This window comes from Physcomitrium patens, chromosome 24 (genome assembly GCF_059467195.1).
Source record: "Physcomitrium patens ecotype Gransden chromosome 24, ASM5946719v1, whole genome shotgun sequence".
NCBI classification, from domain to species: domain Eukaryota; kingdom Viridiplantae; phylum Streptophyta; class Bryopsida; order Funariales; family Funariaceae; genus Physcomitrium; species Physcomitrium patens.
This window is the reverse complement of record NC_143433.1, coordinates 8,986,033-9,008,183: the sequence shown is the minus strand read 5'-3', so window position 1 is coordinate 9,008,183 and position 22,151 is coordinate 8,986,033. Positions and strand designations below refer to the sequence as shown.

At 39.7% G+C, this 22,151-nt stretch overlaps 3 protein-coding genes and 1 long non-coding RNA gene across 13 annotated transcripts; 1 reads left to right on the top strand and 3 right to left on the bottom strand.

Moving 5' to 3' along the window:
- LOC112276769 (chloride channel protein CLC-f) lies at window positions 1–6,994 on the bottom strand. The gene is made up of 9 exons (XM_024508434.3): window positions 4,232–6,994; window positions 3,479–3,893; window positions 3,071–3,265; window positions 2,487–2,941; window positions 2,237–2,341; window positions 1,663–1,899; window positions 1,006–1,221; window positions 600–832; window positions 1–368 (listed from the first exon to the last, which is right to left on the bottom strand). The coding sequence occupies exons 1-9, from the start codon at window positions 4,991–4,993 to the stop codon at window positions 281–283; spliced, it is 2,706 nt and encodes a 901-aa protein (XP_024364202.1). The 5' UTR covers window positions 4,994–6,994; the 3' UTR covers window positions 1–280.
- Window positions 6,995–9,260: 2,266 nt separating this feature from the next.
- On the bottom strand, window positions 9,261–11,288 carry LOC112276361 (chloroplastic import inner membrane translocase subunit TIM22-2). Its single transcript, XM_024507606.3, has 5 exons — window positions 10,988–11,288; window positions 10,306–10,370; window positions 9,960–10,032; window positions 9,795–9,848; window positions 9,261–9,596 (listed from the first exon to the last, which is right to left on the bottom strand). The coding sequence occupies exons 1-5, from the start codon at window positions 11,202–11,204 to the stop codon at window positions 9,328–9,330; spliced, it is 678 nt and encodes a 225-aa protein (XP_024363374.1). The 5' UTR covers window positions 11,205–11,288; the 3' UTR covers window positions 9,261–9,327.
- Window positions 11,289–11,739: 451 nt separating this feature from the next.
- LOC149986385 (uncharacterized) lies at window positions 11,740–12,747 on the top strand. The gene is made up of 2 exons (XR_016500742.1): window positions 11,740–11,793; window positions 12,641–12,747. It is a non-coding gene; the product is annotated as an uncharacterized LOC149986385 (long non-coding RNA).
- A 2,646-nt stretch (window positions 12,748–15,393) lies between these two features.
- Window positions 15,394–21,278, bottom strand: LOC112277015 (uncharacterized). Of its 10 annotated transcripts, XM_090247062.1 has the most exons (11): window positions 20,946–21,278; window positions 20,185–20,744; window positions 19,815–20,006; window positions 19,438–19,713; window positions 19,179–19,283; window positions 18,900–18,992; window positions 17,134–18,762; window positions 16,704–17,006; window positions 16,429–16,512; window positions 16,144–16,284; window positions 15,394–15,956 (listed from the first exon to the last, which is right to left on the bottom strand). In XM_090247062.1, the coding sequence occupies exons 3-11, from the start codon at window positions 19,956–19,958 to the stop codon at window positions 15,741–15,743; spliced, it is 2,991 nt and encodes a 996-aa protein (XP_090103188.1). In that variant the 5' UTR covers window positions 19,959–20,006; window positions 20,185–20,744; window positions 20,946–21,278; the 3' UTR covers window positions 15,394–15,740. The 10 variants fall into 10 exon arrangements, with proteins under 10 accessions (XP_090103188.1, XP_090103189.1, XP_024364711.1 ...); XM_090247063.1 differs by lacking the exon at window positions 18,900–18,992; XM_024508943.3 differs by lacking the exon at window positions 20,185–20,744.
- Between the last annotated feature and the right edge of the window lie 873 nt (window positions 21,279–22,151).

The window sequence follows — 22,151 nt, the reverse complement described above, 5'->3', positions numbered from 1 at the left end:
TTTGAGAGATTGGTAACAGCTACTACTTCTCAAGTGATAAGTATTTAAGCACGACTTGGTTACTTCAAAACACCCTTGGTCAATGGAAAGTAAATGCCGGATAAGTATGTATGCTACACGTGATGAAAGAATAGATGGCCTTTCTAAGCTTAGTGAGAAATTAATTGCTACAGAGTTTGGGGTGCACTCGTGCAAAGTTAAAACAACCCCACGGAGTACTACACTCAACTACGATATGGTAGGACCCTAAACCCTAAACCCTAAACTGGGTAAATAGCAGTTAGTGTGCTCCATCAGAAAGCGGTGAAAAATCTTCTTCTTTAGCTTTCTGCTCGAGCATGGCTGCCAATCTCTTTGACGCCTCATCCCTACAGAAGGAAACAACACATCAACCACAATAGCACGGACTTTCCGTTTTCAAAGAGTAGAACACCCTACTTTTAATAGATTCCTCTCCGTTTTAACATTTAAAAAGAAAATTACAATTAGGAGAATTAAATTCTGAGTCTTGTAGCGCTATAATGGCAAACTCCTCAACATAACTTTTGGACAGAAAATGCTGAATAATTTGACGATTGAAAGTGAAGACGAGAGCTTACTTGACACATTGTGAAATTGTTTCGCGATGCAGCAAACCGACTACTTTATGGCCACGGTCCTGCCATTGTCTGCCAACGCGGGTGACAACTGGAAGTTGACGGAGACCACGCGGTTGCATCAATTCCTCTGCAGCCCGCAGGGTTGTATCTGGATAACAGACTACAATATTGTGGCCGTCGGCCACATTCTCGATGCTGCTGGTACAGATGGCAGCAACCAACATTGTGTCTACCTGCACAAAGAATTGACCATCGTACACATATTGAACTGCTATCACTGATGATGTCTAATTCCAGAGGTTGATCTCAAACTCAACAAGAGAAATACCTTAATGTTCAAATGCAGACCCTAGAGAAATAAGCGACATTACAAGAGATTCACAGCAGAGAAATCTCGGCAATATACCTCTACAATGATGGGGACATCAGAGAACACAGATTCCTCTGTGGCTCTCAGCACTTCTCGTTGTAAGTCCGAGGAAGACATGATTCCCTCAAGAAGATCATTCTCATCAACAACCAGAGCACAGCGCTGTCCACCTGCCAGCATTGCACCCAAGCTTTCTTTCACTGTAGACATTGCGTTCACCCTCACAAAGTCCTTACTCATAGCTTGAGATGCCTGCAGAGCCACGAAAACCGGAATGTCAGAGATGTGAACTGGCACCAACGATGGATGCTTGTTCCTTTCCCTGCCAGAAATCACCAGTTTCAGGTTAAACTACTTCAACCTTTCTAAATTCAGAATATAAATTTTGCAAAGAATTAAAAAAATTAGTTCTAACAATACAATTACAATAGGCGCTTTCAATGGCAGAGTAGCTGAAACCTCCGTCAACAAGGACCAAAACAAGTACAGAGACCCTCTTCTCCACTAAGGATTACGTGGAATGGTTATATGTCAATAAATAAGTTGAACACCTCGCTTGATCATGTCATTAAAAAGAAAAAAGAAAAAAAAGGCACGATTGTGGAGATTGGGCAAATGCTATCCAAACAACGTTGTAAGTGCATGCAACGGTGGAAAAGGCAATCTCATGGATTGAAGATATGAGATGTATACTTGTAACTCATTCATGAGAGCATCCTCCGACACATATATTCCATTAGGGTCATCATCACCACCCAGCGTAACAAGCTCGATCTCAGCTCCTTGCCCTTCAGGTTTGCGCCATACTCGCCCAGTAGGCAAGGTACCCGATCCATCACTTAGCAGACCTTGCTGGGTTGCAGGCTCTCTGTGAGAAGACCTTTTCTGGTTTCCTACGGCTGCCACCCAGATTGCAAGTCCTACTGCTCCCTGCACGAATCCTCAGGACACCAGTAGTTAACAATATACAGCTGGAAATAAATCTGGACAATGGCGATCCCGGCAAGCACACTGGTGCTTATATACTGTGACATAGCCATTGAACTGAGTTAAGCATACACTTAAATTGGAAGCTGGCTTGCCTAGTGTCGGCTCTTCATGTCAGCCCCATCAAATATTCACGAATAACCACTTTTGCAGGATTCATAACATTGCATAGGGTGTTTGTAGGTTGGGAGGATAGAAGCATTCCATGATGAAACTCTAATGAGGTAAAGAGCTTTTAGACAAAAAGGAAACATAAGAGAGGATAATAAAGTGATCTCACCATGAGTGGGAGCAAAATGTGATAGTCCTTTGTGAGCTCAAAAAGCAGGAGGACAGATGTTAGGGGAACTGAACACACAGATGCTAGCAAAGCCGCCATCCCCACCTGTTGCACATCCCCAAAATAATGTTGATGACCTTTCTCCGATGAAAAACAAATCGAGTACCATTAAAAAGGTTGAACGATGCAAGGAACCCAGATAGTGGATCGATTAAGTGTTAAGAAAACGACTAAACTGAACGGCACGTACCAGAGCATAGGCCTGGGGATGAGCCACAGCATTATGTCCTGGCATTACGGTATTGATGGCTTGCCCAATTATGCTGCCATACAAAGCGCCAGCCGCTGACCCAATGAACAAACTGGGAGCATACAGCCCTCCCACAAGTCCTGAACCTTTACACATTGCAGTGGCTACGATTTTCGCAACAGTGAGCTGGGCCAAAAGACCCTGTCCGGGAGCAGTTGCAGTAAAACCAGTCTTAAGAATTTCATCCACGTTCGTGAATCCCCAGTAAAGAACACCTGGGTATCTCAAGGCAATGACTCCAGTAAACAGAGCTCCAATGGCTGGAGTGACTGAAATAGGAACACCAAGCTGGTCATTCAGGAAGCCAAACGTTCGAGTGAACCAGGCGACAAGACGAGTAAATATTACACTCATGACGCCGCAGATGCCCCCAAGAAGTATGTATAGTGGCAGTTCTGTGCATGTAAAACAAGACATTCTCTTATAAATCAAGCCATTATAGCTAAAAAGTACTGGATGCGCAGAACGGATCTCTTTTCTAAAGGAATAAAATAGTGAGAAGATATCACGGTGAAGAATTCTACCAGCAGCAGATCGTAACTCGTAGGGAGGGACAGTAAATGCAGGCCTCTCGCCAAGAAGAATCTGGGACACAGTAGATGAGATCACTGCCGCCAGTATGATCATTGCTGTCGTAAGAGGAGGAGAGTTTTCAGCATGCTGAGGTCTCAGCACAGTTTCAATAGCGAAGAAAGTCCCGGCAACAGGAGCATTGAATCCTACAGCACATGATTAATCCTGTGAGATCAATATACCAGGACCCCAATGTACAAAAGGATCGCACGTTAACTTAAAATCTAATAACTCACAGAATTGGCATTGAGCACATTGATTTTTTTTTAAAATTAAATGATGTAATTGATAATAGTTTGATTGGCAAGGCTGATTCAGTACAGATACACGCGACTCTTTTGCCAAATGAGTGTACTGACCTGAAGCTATGCCAGCAGCAGCACCGGCTGCCACAAGTGCAATTCGCCTCTCTTTGCTATGCTTCATGATACTTGAAAAACCATGAGCCCATGATTTGCCAATGTCAACACTTGGACCTTCAGGACCCAGAGACAACCCAGTGCCAAGAGTCAAAGCAGCTTGCAAAGCCTTGATGAAAGGTTTGATTCCTGCGAGCCAATCTATTTTGTTGCGATTGGACAGCGATGGTTGTGGTTGCGCAGCACGAATCATATCCACAACTTCGGTGACTGTATGGAACATTCCGACTACAACTCCACCGACCACAGGAATCAATAAGATTCTGTGCCAAATGTCTACAAGTTTCTGTGCTCGTAACCAGGCTGCTCCCTCGTGTGGAGTCCCTGCCCAGGCTAAGTCGTGTATAAGATGTACCTGCAGCAGATAATAAACTACTATCGTGACAACCCAGTCTAATTCTACATAGTAACGCCACCGACAAAAAACTAACCAACATCCAACACTAATTATGAGTCAACATAAGAGCCTCTACCAGCAAACAGACCTTCCACTACCATTTCACACTATCGTTGTTCTGTGGTTACCTAACTGAACCCACGGCTTCCCTCTTGGAGTTCTTCTTAAACACGCTTCACTTCAATCAACATGTAAGGCGTGAAGACTGTTATCACATGTATTCAAAAAACGATTTACACCTACTCAATGTTTTCAACTACCAAAACCACTCTAGTAACAAGTAGAGGCAGACATACCCCTTTGTTGAAAAGAACCACACTGATACCACTGGAGAGGCCTAGCAGACAACCCAGAAGAAGAAGCACCCACTCAGGAGGCACTCGTTCTGAGACTTGCATGGCTAAGGAGTTGCGCCTCTGCAACGACGGGCGAGTGAGCTGCGAGACACGCTTTTCCCTACCACCGTCTGAAGCCCGTCTCCTCTCCCGGGCGGTGGCTTCAGACTCCGAATCAGCAGAGGTAGTCTTCGGCTTCAAAAGATCTGAGAGCCTTTCAGCCATACTATTCCGTTTCTTATCGGATCTCCGCACCCAGTCCTTGATCTCGCTCCGCACACGATTTGGGGGCTCCTCGATTTCAAATTTATGAATGCCGTTCGTTGTAGCGCCATCACGCTGCAACAACGCGCGCGATTCCACATCTGAGTCCGTGTCGGAAGGTGTGGGAGGGTGCTCATCGATTGCTTCAATCTCAGCCACCCTCTTTCCTGCTCTTATTTCCTCCCTGATTTCACCTCGGGTAGCAGATCCCGCTGCAGAAACCCATAGACTGCTGCGTCGGACCCTGTCGTCAGGCACGAGAAGAGGTTCTGGAGTCCAGAGCTTACCCAGATCACTCCTGCTCACAGTCTCTGAGTCTTCGGAGGCTGCCGAACCAATGGGGATGCGGACATCAGAGGACCTGCTCTCGAGTTGAGATTTTCCTTTTATGCCCTTCTCTGATTCTGAGCCTGGCTCCTCCGGCAACCAGAGCAGCGATGGCCTGTCACTGTCTCCCATACTTCCGTGCTTCTCATACAGCTCTATCTCAATAATACCTTTTAAAACCTATTGCAAGTAGTCACTAGCGGACTGCTGCAACCTCTCAATCATGAAACAACAAATTGATCGCAATCAAACCTCAAACTGATCTCCGTCGAACAGTCTTTTCCTAACGAGGGTTTTGCCCCATTTTTCACAAATGTCTCCGCTCTGTGCAGCTGAGGACCACATCCAAATCCACTCCATGACTTCTTCTCCACCCCTAGGAAGCGCCAACGCTGATTTTGTGCAGCAATTTGCAACAAACGGTGAACTCAACCCCTCAGAAAGAAATCCGCTTCAACAACTCCAGATACCCTAACCTCTGTCAAATCCTGACTCACTAAAACTACACTTCCGAGTACAACTCCCTCTGCCTCGGGAACTAAATGATACTAATAATGTGCCCATTATTATTAAAGAAAAAATATTTGTCTCAAAGAGAAACCATCAGGGACTTGCTCACACTTCCCAAGTTTTATAACCCCGAGGTTGCAGAAAAACCCTCGTCGCATAGTTTTGGATAATACCCAGATTCACTCGTGCATTGCACAGGTCATCCTCGCCCTAATTCCAGTATCCTCGGTGCAATCTAACGAATCGATCAGCTCCTGAAAGCCGTTCCAAATAAACGCTCCCAAACTCTAAAGCTCCGGGATGCTCTCAATATTGCCCTAGCCCCAGACTCTTCAGCATTGCCCCAACGTAATCCTCACACTGACTTTGCACAGATACCCAACACGACCTTGCGATAAAATCTCCTTCGATCGTGTCCAACATATACAGGCTAGATCTGTAGGTGGCAAAAGAAGAATTATCCGCACAAAGGCTTCATATGCAGCGCCTTAGCTCAATATCTACAAATGAAACGTCCAAAGGAAATCAACCTCGAACTGAACGAAATGTAAGGTAAACATCACCGAACCCAAACCCTAATCCCTGTTGCTTTCAAATCAATCTCGAACTCCACCAATTCCGCCCAATGATGCTCCCCTAAAATAAAAAAATACCCAACATCAAGACCTGCCTAACAACTTCACCATTGACCCTCAAACGTCCCCGTGTTTCCCAGTTCCTGCAACGACACGCGACAAAGACCAAAAGCGCCCAAGCCCTCAATTCAACCCCGGAAAAGGTGCCCTCCAACTACACCCCAAAAGCGGATGTCTCCTCGAGCTTGCAGTAGGGGGGGGGGGGGGGGATGACGATGGGGTGGATGCGCAGTGCTCACTCCCAGATCCAAATGGCCTTCCCACCGCGTGTGCTTTGAAAACCGGACGACGAGTATGATCTCTCAGATTCGGAGAATGCTAACTCAACAGGGAAATTTTGGGGGAGATGCGTTCCATAACCAGCCGTTCATCCAGGTTTAGGGTTTGTCTTCTTTTATTCATGAAAGAATGTAATATGAAAGACAAGGTCAAACCTGGATGATTCCGAATCTTGATGATTGCGTGTTTCATCACCGACCCAAAATCTCTGCCCTTCCTCGAATATAGCTTGTCAGTTATACCAAATTAGTAATTCTGGGGTTTCACCAAACAGATCGGTCGCTCGATGCCGGTTCTTACCGTTCTTCAGAGCAAGCCCCCTGCTGCTGCAACCGGCTCTCACCGACTCCCGTGGTCGCTCACACCGACTCTCAGCTCAGCTTTCCCCATTGTGGGTTCTCCCGCTTACCATGAATCTCCGCAAGTCCTGAAGTGATAATGAATTTCTGACGCTAACTGTGCTTATTTGCACGGCTGATTACATGAAATACGCGCTTTACCTGTGAAGAGGGTTCCTAAGTGCAATGGTAATTCTAATCCAAAGAAGTCTTCTGCTTACAAAAACATCACTGCAAGCATAGTCCCCCTCCGAAGTAATTGCTTCCGAGATACTTTTTTCTGGAGTTTGAATGAACATTTCCTAAGTCTCATGCACGCAACCTAGATACGTGACATTGCTTGTCCATCTCACAATATCGTGCATGCTCAGCCATCAAAGGAACAAATCTGAAAAAAAAAACCGTAAGGGAAGTGGAACTTATAAAAAGGTATCGCACTCCATCACTGCTATTAAGATACATGAAGCACCTTCTTGGACTTTTATTACAGTAATCACCTTACGCCTAAACTAATAAAACTTCTCCTAAATCACTCGTCGCCCATGGAGTTTTTCTTAGTGTTTGAGACTGGTTGATAAGTTTGTGGCATCAACGTGACCATGATCGGTTTGAATCATGTTTTCTTATTTCAAGCTCACTTGCTGAAATCTGAGTTTGCAAACTTGGTAATGACCTCCTCCGCAAGGTTTCATGCCGGATCGCTCTTATTATTGACAGCTGAACCCGGTGCCAGGAACTCGACCTTCCAGTCTATAATTCGACTATTTCTACAATGTTTTGATCAATGCTACAATCTAATCTTTCTGGGTAATCCTTAGTCACAACTTTTGCAATGTTCTACTCGATTGATCCGACCTTGTCTTGCTGGTGCTCATCAGGACCTCCTTCCAGCACCATATTCATACACTTTCAGATCCCAGACTGAAACAAACGAACAAACAAACAAAAACAATTCAAATAAGACAGCACTTGGTTGAGCATTTGATTGTGCATTTATTTTATTTATTTTATTTTATTTTTTGTGTTTAGGAGTATTTTTGTGCTAGTTTTTAGAGTACACTTCGAAAAGTCATGAAAACTTTTTAAAAACATTTGTGAAGATTTTTAGTTTGGTGAAAAAGAATTGTTTTGTGAATTCTTTGAATTATGGAAATAGTACGAAGAGAGAGAAAGCCATGATATGGACTAAATTATTCTTTTTATTATGATTCTAAATATGTCAACTCAAATCTTGATTGTGACGTTTATGAAAAATATTTTAATATATTTGTAATGAATAATTTTAACAACTTTTAGCAACTTTTGTAAAAACCATTTTTTGAGAGTGGGCTTAACACGATTTCATCTTTCTCTTTTGTAGCCTTTTAATTGATCTTTCTAAATTTAAAACCAACTAAGAGAAGCTTTTTAATTTAAACTAATTATAAGCTTAAAATTTTGTAACTTCTTGTCATCTATCCTAAACCTAAACACCCCTCTAATAAACTCAAAATCATGAGATAGAGATATATTGGATAATCTATTAAGTTCATTTTGTAATATTTTATTTAAACAAGTTTATTAGTTTTTTATATGTGAAAGAAATGAGATGATTTTTTTGATCTTTAAAATTAGAACTTATACTTGAAATATACATATGAGTAATAAATTTTGTGATATATTAAATCAAAATTAGAGTATACTTTTGTTATTATTTTGATAATATGTAATCAAAGGGATCAAAGACCAACTTATAGTATGGTCATTACAAAGAGCATGAACATATTTATCTACAAGCACATTTAAACGTTGTTCTTATGGATGAAATAGTCATGAAATATAAAATAAACAAATGCCAGCTAACCTATGCATGAGAAAACAGTTTTCCTATTTTAAGTTGCTTATAGATCTTGGTACATGCACGCTACATTTGGTATAATAAAGTTTCTCAAAATAATACACATAAATTCATTATTTAAAAAGAACACATTAATATCAAAAAATAAATAAATGATTCATCGACATACTTGAATTGTAAAGATTGTTTAGCTGAAATCAACAAAGCATTAACCTTGAAAAATAAAGTAGACGGGTTACATTAATTTAATCGAGATTAGATATTTATTCATCAAAAAACCTAAAGTTACTGATTATAGAACGACTCAACACATCAAACAAAAAATATGAAATATGAATGATTAAGTATCAAATACAGTACGACTGTTAAATAATCAAAGAAATTTAATATCCGAAATTCCGTTGAACAAGACATCTGTATCGAAAGTCAAATCAAACACACTTTGACAAAGAGACATAAACACCTTGATTAAGTTTACTAGGTCCTTAAAAGAATAAAATTATTACTATCATTCCCTTTAAAATATTTTTATCTTGACAGCATTTCAATGATTTACAGAAGTCTCTAAAATTCACAACGATGTAACATAGTCTGTGTAATGGTAACTTGCTTTAACAAATTGGCACACACACATGAATCGATTTATCTTCATATAAGAAAATCTTGGACAATGAATGATGTAAGCACCGTGAGAGGCTATTAGAGTAACGAATTAAAACTCAAAATTTAGAACTGCACTTTGGAATATTTGATGTTAGCATTCTGAAATCTCAGAAACAAAAGATGAAGAGACACAGATGTAGACATGAAAGCTTTGTTCATTGAGAAGAGAAAATTCAAAACCACTACAAGCTGATAGTACACGAATCACAACGGCCTTGTTCTGTTTGCTGACTCTAGGTTCAGGAAAGACAGTTGGCTTGGAAATGAAAGAGGAGGGAGAGTGAAAGGAGGAAGTGCTGGCATGTTAAGATGCCAGTGATGATGGTTGATGATGTTGAATTGACGGGAGGAGCTGGGTTGCAAAACTGAGGTGACAGTTGCTGCTATGGCAGGCCGAGTGTGGTTCATGTATTCCAACACGAAAGAGAAAGCTCCAAAGCTAAGACAACTCTGCGCCAACGCTTGCGGTGACCCTGAGACAAACAAGAGAGAAAAACACATGGAGCTTAAAAAAGGAAACTGGATTGTTCGTTTTGCAAATTTGCATTCTGTTGCGTCCCATAAATTTGCAGCTCTCTTTGTATTAAACATAAGAATTCAGATTGTTCTAGAATTGAAATGGATACACCCACGTGTAAAATAACCGACCAACATTGTGGAGTAGCACATACCAGGAGCGCTAAGTGCTAAACCAGTAGCGCAACCAGCAATTCCTGCATTCCAAGCTGCACCAAGACCCCCCCAATGGTTGAGCCTCCGAGCTCAGGATTTAATAACCACAGGCATGGCTTTTGGATTAAGATACATTGCGAAAAACGTTAACATGAGATGCTCACCATCTTCTTTGCCTCGAACTTTTTTCAAGTAACACGAAACGATGCTGTGCACGCCCGATAATATTGCGAAGGTCTGCAAAACGAACTCAAACCAATAATAGCTCAGAAATATTAATCCAGATGATCCGAAGCAATAACTCGATTTTCGATTCTTCGGTATTCGTGTCAATGTATGCTACGAAGTGTGAAGGCATTTACTGAGAGCGGGACTTGCGTCAACCAGACAGAGACCTCCACTTACTCCCGAATGATACAACAATGCAAGCTAGCCACGGCGATAAAACCAGGTAACGAAGGTAGAATTTCAGAAACTACACAACTATACGGTAATGACGAGGAGCAAAACCTTGGCAGACGAACCACCCTCCCTCAAAGCTCCTTTGAATCCTTGCTTTTTGAACAGACCCGATCCTGTACCAATGGAACACATGGTGCACATGTGGTGCCTCGTCAGAATAGAATTAGTCATTCGATTGAGTTCTTGTGAAAATTACAAAACATGCTCCCTGAATGGAAGGAAAGTAACCCTCTTACAAAATTGACTTCGAGCTAACAGGGTCCTCGGAATTGTTTCACTACCAATTACTATCATCTGAAAAACTTACACAATTAATGAGCATGAATAAAAGAAGACGGATGAATGTCATGAGGAGACTTAAATAATAACCTACCCTATTTCAACACCCATACGCAGACCTACACTCTACGAAGACCAACTCTTTCCATGGGCAAGATACACACAACATTCATTACACGCACCACAACCGCTACATTGAGGCACTATTCGTTACATTACACTTCCTTGAGAAGCACAACATAAAATAGAATCGCTAAAACCTCCTCGTCATCAGATAAACCCCACGATGCACAACAACAACTCAATACACTCAACCCTAAAACCCTAACCAACCCACAAACACAGGTCCAAATCGAAGAAAGCCAGTCGAATTATCACCAACAGCTACAAATCCAACAAGAAAGCCCGACAAGACCAAATCACGCAAACCACCACCGAGTTGATGAATTACCGAATCCAAATACAGACCCCATGAGCCCACCCGCCAGCCCATCCGCAGCGCCCTTGAAGAAGCAGAAGGTGGGGTGATTAGGCCCACCCACGCTCCAGCTCCCAGGCTCTTGAGACGCAGAAGAAGAGGAATCAATCAAGCCATCGTCAGAATTAGTCCAGCTGCCTCCTTCTCCCCCTGAAACATCATCACCACCTCCGCTGGGCACCATCGCCATGGCTGTCAAACCCTAAGTATCCCCACAACCCAAAAACACTACAAAGACGCTCACTGCGGCAGCTCTTACCCTCGAAACAAACACACACAATATCCTGAAAATCTACCCAAGCCTAACGATGTCGTGGGTGTGCTTCAAAAGCTTGATAACCCATGATGTGGAGATGATGATGGACCAGACGGGGTGGGGCCTTTTACATTCATTTCTTCTTCATTTGACTTGATAGATATCTATCAATAGATTCTCTTCTGTACATCGTTACATTCCTTTCGCCGAAGCTGTGACGATGCTGCTGCTGCTGCTGTTACTGTTACCTCGGCGGGAATTCCTGGAGACTGGAGCAGATGGAAGAGATGTTGCAAAACTGGATCCTTCACAAGCAAAACTGTTTTTTATTTACATGGAAACCAAACTAAACTTAACCTTGTTTGGCGAAATGTGGGATTAGGGTTTAGGGTAGAGCTTCGGAGGCGTGGATTTAAGCCATTTTGCTATCCAAGTTTTTCTTACTTCTGCTTGGCTCGGTCTTGGGAATCAATTGACATTCAGATTCTGAAAAGACAAATGGATTTATACATACACACAATCCGTAAGTTTCCTTGTGTGTTACGTGGAGTTTTTATCAGGATATATATAGAAATGGTTTTAAACTTTAATAACATGATAATCTATAATAATATAGTTATATTATTATATTATACAAACCCTCTACTATATATATAATTATTAGGTCATGATTTTATTGAATCATACATAAACTAAGTTATTCCATGTTAATCCATGTTAAGGTGTATTAAAACAAATAACTTGGTCTGACATGATTTAAAACTTATAATAAAATGGTATCTTTTTGCTATAATTATTGAGTATATGTATATATATAATGAACTTAAAAGAAATATCCATAATATTGACTACTCTTATGTTTGAAATTATGTGCATTTGTTTATTATTAATTATATCATATAAAAAAATATAATGTCCGCAATAATATGTTTATTATTGTTGTTTTATTACAAATGTAAGATTTGAGAATTATCTTTTTAGAACCTTTGATTTATCAACTTTTCATTAACCAACCATTTAACACATATGTTTCATATTATAAATAATATTAATTTAAGAGCTATATATTGTAACAATAATTCTTTAAAAAGAAATTAACAAACTATGTTAGCTTAGTTTTATTTAGGTTGTTAAATATTCATTTAAACTTCTTATTTTAGATGATAATTCAATTACAATAAAAACATTGTTTTTAATAGATTAGAAGATCCAAGTTGTTAATTTGAATTAAAAAAATTATTTAATGTAAAACTATTATTTAAACCTCTATTAAAGAAGTAAGTTATTTTTTGATAAGTCAAAGAAATCACATTTTTAAAGCTACAAAACTAAATTTTCTTATGCAATTTATATGTGGTTAATGATTTTAGATGTACAATCATATAGAACCATGAGATTGTTTGATAGCAATAATATTGAAGATTCAAAAGAAGAGTACCAATATTTTATGTAAGAATTTGATTCAGAATTCTGCAACTGATCTTTAAAAATATATGCAACCATCATTTGGAGCTATTTACGATCTGTTATTTGAAATAAAACCTAGTAACTAAGGAAAATGTTGATAAAATTTTGCAAAGTAATTTACTTCTTAAGAATAAGTTTTCATAAATTCTTATTTTTAATTATAAATAGAACAATAACTTCAAGATGAAAAAATATGAAAAAAATATTAAAAATATTAAAATACTTTACAAGAATTCAGAAAACGTACAACATAATTACATAGATATTTTGTTTAATATAGACAATATTGAATTACATACAGAACTACAAAAATGTGTGATTTACCAATCTTAGGTATAAATTATTGGACATATAATTGAAATCTAACATCTGTTAATGACTTCATTAAAAAAAAGGGGTTGTTACAATATTACATACTTTATGTACGGCATGTGATCTGTTATATTTTTTTTTCTAATTTTGATTATTTCTTTATGGCACTTCTTAAGATTTTTTAAAAACGTGTTTTCATTAAGCATTTCAAAAAAATATGATATTTTAGTTTTAATTTATTATCTATTGTGTTTCAAATAGAAAAATAATGAGTTTCATGAAATGCAAAAATAAAACAAGAGTTTCTGGTGCAAAGAAGAAAATCGATGTCATTTGAATAATAATATTTCATCTCTTTAAGTTTCTGTGTATTTTAACTATGCGGAAACCTTAGAATTTTTGCAGTTATCTTTTCTTAATTATGTATGTATGTATATATATATATATATATATATATATATAAGTTCATAATTTTTCTACAACTATTTCAATAATAAATAAAAATTTCAAGATATGTACATATTTTTATAAATGAGGTTTTATATGTTTTAATTATCATCATATTTCTTAATATAACCAATACTAATTCACTACATTAGTAATTAAACATTAAACATATATTTTTAAATTAAAGAAAACCACTTAAAATATATATATAATCGAAATTTTGATGATATTAAATAAAAATGATTGACAAAGAATTTTTGTAAGTCATGTAATCTATAAAATAACTAAGTTTATAATTCTTCTAATTATTACATGGATTGCTATAATTCATTTAAATTTTAAAGTATTTTTTTGTAATGTTAAAATTTAGGTTATTTTTTATTTTGGGTATTAAAAAAATTAAAAGTAAAGATTTGTATTATTATTAAACAAAGATGACATAATGTTTTATGAATAATCTTCATTGTTATCATATTTTGCCCAATAACAGTATATTTGATTGAGATTCTCAATTGTTGTTTGGATTTTCAAATTGATCCTTGCAAGTATTAAAATTGACATAATTTTGAAGAAATATTTGAGTTGTTCCAGACAATAAATAAATAAAAAATAAGAATCCAATTTATTAACGTTAGGAATGGAATTATAGATTAGAAAAAAATAATGCAATTAATACATTATTTTCCAAATTTGTTTTGCTAAACACTACAAAATTTATATGGTAATACAAAGTTACTTTCTGGAACTATTGGTGGTAATATATATATATATATATATATATATATACTCTTTAGAGCTATGCTTTAATCTTCAAAAGAGTGATAACATGTTAAAATCTTACAAATGAAATGAACAATGGGATTTTTGATATTTTGTTATAATTATCTTGTAATTTATATGAAAAAATCCAAATATAAGTTGTTGCTTTAATTTCAAACTAAGTTTTAAGATACATTTCTTTTAAGATTTTATTTATTTATTTATTTTGGTTTATGTATAAAAATATTGTAATAATAAAACAAAATATAATCTAAATATAATTCATCAATGAATATGTAAAATATTCAAATTTAGTCATGTGGAAGCAAACTCAAGAGATTTCTTTACTTAGGAGAGAAGGTGAGAGGTCATGACATTCAAAACTTGTGATTGATTGAAATTAAGCAGTCTCAATTCTTAATTGAAATTAAATTTATTGTATAAAAATTAGTACATAAGCCATGAAAAGAAAAGATAAGGTAGATTGCATATTTTTACTTAATAGCAAAAATAATATTCTCAATAGAATTTGAAGTAGGCACACCTCAAAGACATACTTCTAACAAAAAAAATGTATTCTGTATTTGTATTATTTGTTGAAATTATTAGAATTAAGATTTTAATCGTCATATTCAAAAATATAATATAATACATAATTTAGTCTATTAATTGGTCTATTCTTAATCTATATTATTTCTAAAGGACAAGACATCTCAACTGAAATTTATCTTTGCAAACTAGAAGACTTTCATAAAGCTATGACACAATGGACTTTCAAAGTAGGCTTCTAAATCTAAGGGGGTTTCAATAAGAACTTCTAAAGACCTCTCTTTGTTTCAGGTGATTTTGTAATAGACTAGAAGTTAAAAAAGACATGAAAACATAAACATTAAGTGATTTTACTTTAAGTGAACAACACAATGATGCCAAGAATCTTTATAAGATAATCTTTTAAATGTTTTTGGTAAACTTTTAAGTAAATTTAGTAATGAATTTAAGAATAACAGAAGATGTAGTAAATGATTAACTATTCAATAAATAAATAAATACCTTTTCCAACACATCTTGGGGTTTTACCCACCAACATTACGATTGATAAAACATGACATAGTCACTTTTAGAGACTTTCACAACACAATCGATTTGAAGACTTTCATGGATCATTTATTTTTTCCAAATAAATCTTTTCAAGACTTTCAAATGATTCTTGAATTTGAAAGCACATAACGGAGAGTTGGTGAAGTTATTAAAACCATCATTTGACCAGAAAAAAAACTTCTACTCTCTCCCTGTATTAACCTATAAATATAACTATATATGTTTATATAACCTAACGCACTGGTTTGAATCAACTATAATTCTGAGTAAGTCTTCAGTATACACACTGTTGAACTATCGACAAAAAAGAATGATTCTGACAACTAGCCAAGGAAAGACCATTTTACAGAATGTGGAAAAAAAGAAGAGAAAAGAGGGATGTGGGGTTCACAGTGGTCTTCTCAAAAAGCTCAATCTGACAGCAAGTGCTACCAATACAACACACAAGAGGTAGACAGCAATCAGGTGCCTGGGACTATGAGCCCTTTCTGGAGCAAGATGTTCAGTTTCCTGCTGCGGTGACGCCATCGCCAGCTTCCCACTTCTCCTCCTTCGAGGCTTCTGCTTCGGTTTCTGAACTTGTGTATCACACACCGGCACAATCTGCACAACATGGCAATACCAACAGAAGATCAGATCATGTGAGATCCAGCGCTGTTACTGATGTCAACTCTGCTCTGATACCAGCTTCTGCTGTAAGCCCTGTCCCCCTCCGAACTTGAGACCATCCTACCGACACCTGATCTAGAAACTGTGTTTGCGGAGGTTTTGGGTGATGGGAACAACAAACCTCGTCGGTGATGTGGACTTTGCGAGGGTTGGATTGGGAGAGGAGTTGTACCTCCTTCCGCAGTGAAGCGTTCTCTGATTCTGCTTTCGTCAACTTCTGCTTCAGATCGTTGATGTGGTGGCTGAGTTCGGTGACCTTCGCCTGCATAAGAGTACACCAGCTTAGGTGCTTGAAAGGAGGATAACTTTCTCGGTTCAGAGCAGTTTTGAAATGTACTAGACCGGATGCACAACGCTGACTGTGGGGTTCTGAACGAGGTACTCATGCAATACATGGCTTAGATACCTGGTCGAGAAGATTTTTCCTTTGGGTGCATGCTTCCTTCTCAGCTGCTGCTAGCTTTCTCTGCACCTTCATTAGCTCTAAATTCTGCTCAAAAATTGAGACGTGAAAGTGTCATACCTCTGACGTGAATTTCAAGTACGATAAAAACCAGTCCACTTCGCAGCATTGTTTTTTCTCACTGAAAGGTAGAAATCCATATGTTGAAAAGTATACATTATATATATATATATATATATATATATATATATAAACACACACACATGCATCACTCCTACCTGCTCGTGTTTTCTCGTTTCTGCGTCCTGTAAGCTAAGCATCAACTGCTCGAGGCGTGCTTGTAAAGAAGGTACTTCTGATGCTTGCGCTCTTTGTAGCTGTGTCACTCGTGCTCTTAAAGAGTGCAGCTCTGTGACTTGTGCTCGGAGGGACTGCAATTCTCCATCAAGAGATACTTCTAGAAATGACTTCTTTGACTCCAAGGCTGGTTTTTCTGGGGGTTTTTGTAAGTCTTCAACTCGTGACTTCAATTCCTCCACCGCGTTCTTTAAACTGGTATTTCTGTTGACTAGATCCAGCATCTGTTCCAGTGAAGAAACGAACATTAGATATACGCAATTTATGAACATGTTGAGATCCCACAGTTTTGAAGTGCAAAGGATATGTAATTGAGATCTCAACGATAAGTTTTAAAATGCAGAAGTTGACCTGAAAATTCAAAGAATTTCGCTCGAGGGACAAAAGCTTTTTGCATAATTGAAGAACTTCAGACCCATCACACAACTGCGCGTCCCTAAACGCGAGGTGCAGTCCCTCCACCTCCTCCTGCAGGATTTCCATGCCTTCCTTCCCTGGGGAAGTAGCCGAAGGCACTCGTTGTTCTACGTCGGAACACGCTTCCCTCAACCCATGCAGAGACCCGGCATGTTCTCTGAGCACAGACGCAGCTTCCTCAGCCCACAAACGCTGCTTCTCATTGCTCGTTTTCATTTGCATGTTCTGTTCTTGCAACTCTGCAATCTGAGATTGCAATGCTTGCATTCGAACATTGTGATCTACGACTAGTGAGGAGGCTTCATCCTTCAATCTGGAAGCTAACTGCTCATGAGCAGCACTTACCTCTTCCAGTGATTTTATCTCCTTCTGAATGTTTTGTTCCCTTCTTCTTGAGTCTTGCAATTCCAAACTAAGCTCACCCAACATACCCTCCAGATCTCGTATCTGTGTCTTCAGATGGGGACACAACTCACAGACACTTGAAGCCTCAAGTTTAGTTTGAAGATCTATGATCTGAGCCTCCAGAAGCACATTTTGACTCTCTACGTCCCTCAACCTGTCACGGTCTAGCGTCAACTTCTGTTGCTCGGAAGTGCGAACAGCCATCTCCTCTCGGATAACGATCAACTCTTGTTCTAGAAAATCGTTCTTTTTCTCCAGATTACATGTATAATCAGCATAAGATAGCTTCAAACCTTCGTAAAAGGCAGCCCTCTCTTCCAAGACCTTTACTTCTCGTTTCATCATGTCCTCCTTTTCTCTTGAGGTCATTATCTCCTGTTCAAGCTGGCTCGCTTTCGCTTCCAGGTCCTTCACATGCTCTTGCAACTGTGACTTGCTCGCCTCAGCCTCACAAGTATACAATATATGAGCAGTTTGTAGCTTTGTGAACTCCTTCATCAAAAGCTTCGACTGCTTCACATGAGCAACTACGTTTTCTCCCACAAATTTCATTTCGTCGTCACTGCGGTCGCTCCTTCCATGTAGCATGTCCAGCTCGCGATCTATGCTGGGGGCGTGACCATCCATCGATTCTCCGGGCAACATGTGCAAGGCATCAATAAGATGGCTTGAGGTGGCCTCGTGCACCACGGTCTTCTCTTCGATGGATCTCAAATCATCCTCTATCTTCTTTTCCCTGGCTCTGTACATTTCCAACTCCTGCTCAAGAGAGTCTGCCTTATCTCGATACATACTCAGAGTCCTTTCAAGCTCTATAAGTTTACTATTAGACTTGCGCAGGTTGCTTTCATAGGAAGAGAGCTCTCTATTGACTCGTTGCAGTTGAGAATTCAAGTCAGAAATCTCTGACTCGAGTTCTTGGTTGTTAAGAGAAGCTGCCTCCATGCATTTTTCTAGATTGACAGCCTTCTCCTCTGCAACCTTGACACTCGTTTCAAGCTGAAAGATCATGCTTCGATATTGCTCAGCTTCATCATGTGCCTTCTTAAAGTTCTTGACAAGCTGATCTTCTGTTTCAAGGAAGAGAACCTTCTCGTATTCCACTTTCTTCTGCGCCTCATCGTTTCTCTTCGACTTCTCTTCCAGAGCAGCAATCTGCTACCCACCCAGGTGTGAAGAGATTAGAACAAAGTCAGGATAAATAAAAACATAGATGGTGTAGAAAAAAGAAGACCCACTGTAGACACATTAAACTGGGTTTAGGTGAATGCAAAGACAGAGTGAAGAGACATTACTTTCTGCAGAATGTTTCTATGATGCTTAAGGTACAATCCAGAAGTTTTGCAGAGACAGAATGTAAAGCACTCTTGAACGAAGACTGAGTAGATCTGCACTCACCATTGGAAGGACAAAAAAACTCCATTACTGCAAGATGCTGCCATCCTAACAAAGAAATGGAAGCATGGAGTGCAGGAACATACCCAACAATACGACGCCGAGCACTCGAGAAAGCAAAACTGGACAGACAGACCCAAGAGACAAAGCATTAGCATGACTTGATAATTGATCAATACCTGGATCTGTCCAGCCGTGAGCAACTCCTCCAGTTCTTTCACCTTCTCTAGTAACGCATTAGCATCATCAAACTTTTCAAACAAATTTGCTTCAATCACTTTCACCTGCAATGTCGTGAATTTTCAAAGCAAAATGAGCCTAACAATGAGCACCTCAACAGTTGCAATTAGAAACCTCGCAGTACATTCTGTAAGACGTTCGATTAAGACAGAGGTGATCCTCACACTTAAGACTAAAGCTCGACGTCGCGCCAATTACCTGTCTATCACATGTGTTCTGTTCTGCAGTATTGTACATCTCCTCCAGCTTCTTGGCATGAGCGATTGCATTTCTTATTTCCACCTCTTTCTCCTGCAATTTGTTCTGAAGATCTTCAGGCGCTTCCTGCTCCACGACTATGTACTCATCGTCTGACTGTGTTTTAGGGCTCTCACGGTCTGGAGAGCTCGGAGATACGGGATACGACATATCAACATCGGTTCTCATCGACTTCTCCGATAAAACTTCCATGTGGTCTTCAAACACTCGAGTTTGCTGCGACATAGCCAAACAATGGGTTGATTGAATATCCTCTAATCCATCAAGGAAAAAAGAAGGAAAAAGGGAGGGGAGAGGTCTCGAAACAATGTACTTACCTCGACTGTTGGAAGCTGTGCACATTGTAACTCCAATACGGCTACGCGGTTGGCGCTCTCCGCCAAATCGGACTTGGCTTGACGCACTTCGTCTCGTGCTTTTGCAAGTTCCTCCACCAGAGCTTCAGAAGACGAAGACATCATCACCGTCAATTCGCGAGAAGCCACATCAAGTTATCCTTATCCGTAAACCTGCACAAGCACTTCCAGCTTAAGATTCTCATTTCTCCTCTATACTCCGTGCAACACTCAGAAAATCACATCGACAAACTCACAGTAATACTCCAATGCACTCCCCATGTCCCCAAGACATTCTAATTGTGTTAAAACTGACCCCCGAATGAGCAAATACGAGCTCCAGATGGATTACCACGAGGACTGCGGCTACGACTGAGAACATTTTGTCGATCACGCTCATCTTGTCTCGTGGCTCATGCCTGTAAAGAACGCCCCGCAAAAATAGAGTACTACGCGGATCTAATGGTGTTCGAACCACAGAAGCTGTTGCTATTACCAGACCATACAATAGACGACTCGAATGCTGAACAGTGAAACACGACCCTGGGTTGTAATGCCCTAAACTTCCGGAGGATCGGAACGCAAAACAATGCGATATCGCAAACGAGGATCAGGAATGTGGCAGGAGCATCTCCAGATTCATTTTCAGCGAAGCTGCAGCTTCGAAGGGACGAAACCAGTCACCTCTAGGCCAAATCCACACACTATCGATGTTCCTGCGAGCATGAAAAGGAAGGAATTCTAAACCAAAAGTGGCGTTACTACGAATCGAACTAGTTTCGACAACCGAATTGTCGAAACGAGTCAAACAAGGATGGATATTTTATACACTGCACACTATGCGGTGAGCGCAAGCGAGGGATCACAAATCGTCAAGGCTTGCGCGCCGACATCTTCGGAGGTACACACGACCTACAATGCGACATCCTTGTGGGATCAATACGAGCGATCGCTCTCTAAAGCTACACACGTGACCAACCATAGCAAACGCACAATGAACGCCAATAGAGACGAGCGAGAGAAACCTCCGAGCTCGACAAGACCGCATTCAAACTGCGCAACACCGGGACGAAAACTAAACAGAGAGAGAGAGAGGAAACAGAACAGAAGTACCTTCGTAGAGATGGGCGGATCCAGCGCCTCGGACTCCGGGACCGCGTGATCGGCCAAAGCAGGAGGGCAAATCCCAAACGGGAGACATCCACTTTACTGCTGTATTGATCTCTTCGAAGGGACTCACAACATGAGCAGCAGCCCCAACACAAGCTGCGCAAATCAGATTCTACGCTCCATACGATTGAATGGGGAAACTGTTAAACATGTAATCGCAGAGATCGAAGCACTGCTTGTCAGTCTCTCTCGCAGACCAGTGCAACCATCGGAGCTGCTGCGCAGCAATGTGGCCACCAGTCGCGGGCGATCCCGGGAAAGGGATCTCTCGCCCCGCAGCTCAAAAACCACCATCCCCAACAATCGGAGGAAGACCACGACGCCGACGACGACGACGACAAACGAATGAATAAACGAACGAATGACCCACTGCAACCATCATCCGTTCAACGTCCGTCGCTATGATCCCCACCGAAGCCATTTCGTCGGCTCCCAGCAGGTTTCGTTGTTCTATTTCGCGTAAACGCCGGAACAGAAGCCGAGGCGTGATGGCCGCAACAAAGCCCGTGACTGCTGACCTGGACAAGCCCATGCGCTGACGTAACGGAGACTCACTGGACAGCAAATCTGCCACGTAGGATAAAGAGGGATTCTAGTGTGAATGCGACTCTGGATGTGGTGTAGATGGATGAATGCATGAATACTAGCCCTTGAGGAGGAAGGAAATGACTGCAAGTAGGGTATATTAATAGTTAATTAATTAAGCCCATTGGATTTGGACTTATTAGGTGGAGGTGTTTGTTAATGGGTGGATTCAATGACCTTTCCTTTTTAAGAACTCAGTGGAGACTATAGCATGGGCGAGGATGAGCCATCCTTTTCTATCCATCCATTCGTCTCTCTATTCATCTATCTATAAACGCCATCCACACCCCTACATTGGTAAAGTCGAATCAAAAAGGTAATGATTCCATTAGTATGTGTTTCCTATAAAAGATAAACTTATGTACGAATGTATTTTGAAGTAAAATTCAAACCAAATATCTTAAAATTTAAATGATAATGAATAAATAAAACAATGACAACAGCATGTCAAAAACTTGGAATCCATTATCTAAGTAAAGTTTTTATAACAACTTTATGCATTATAAGTCAAATTAACTAAAACTGAAGAATAAGGAATAAAACAAATCTGATACATAAATACAT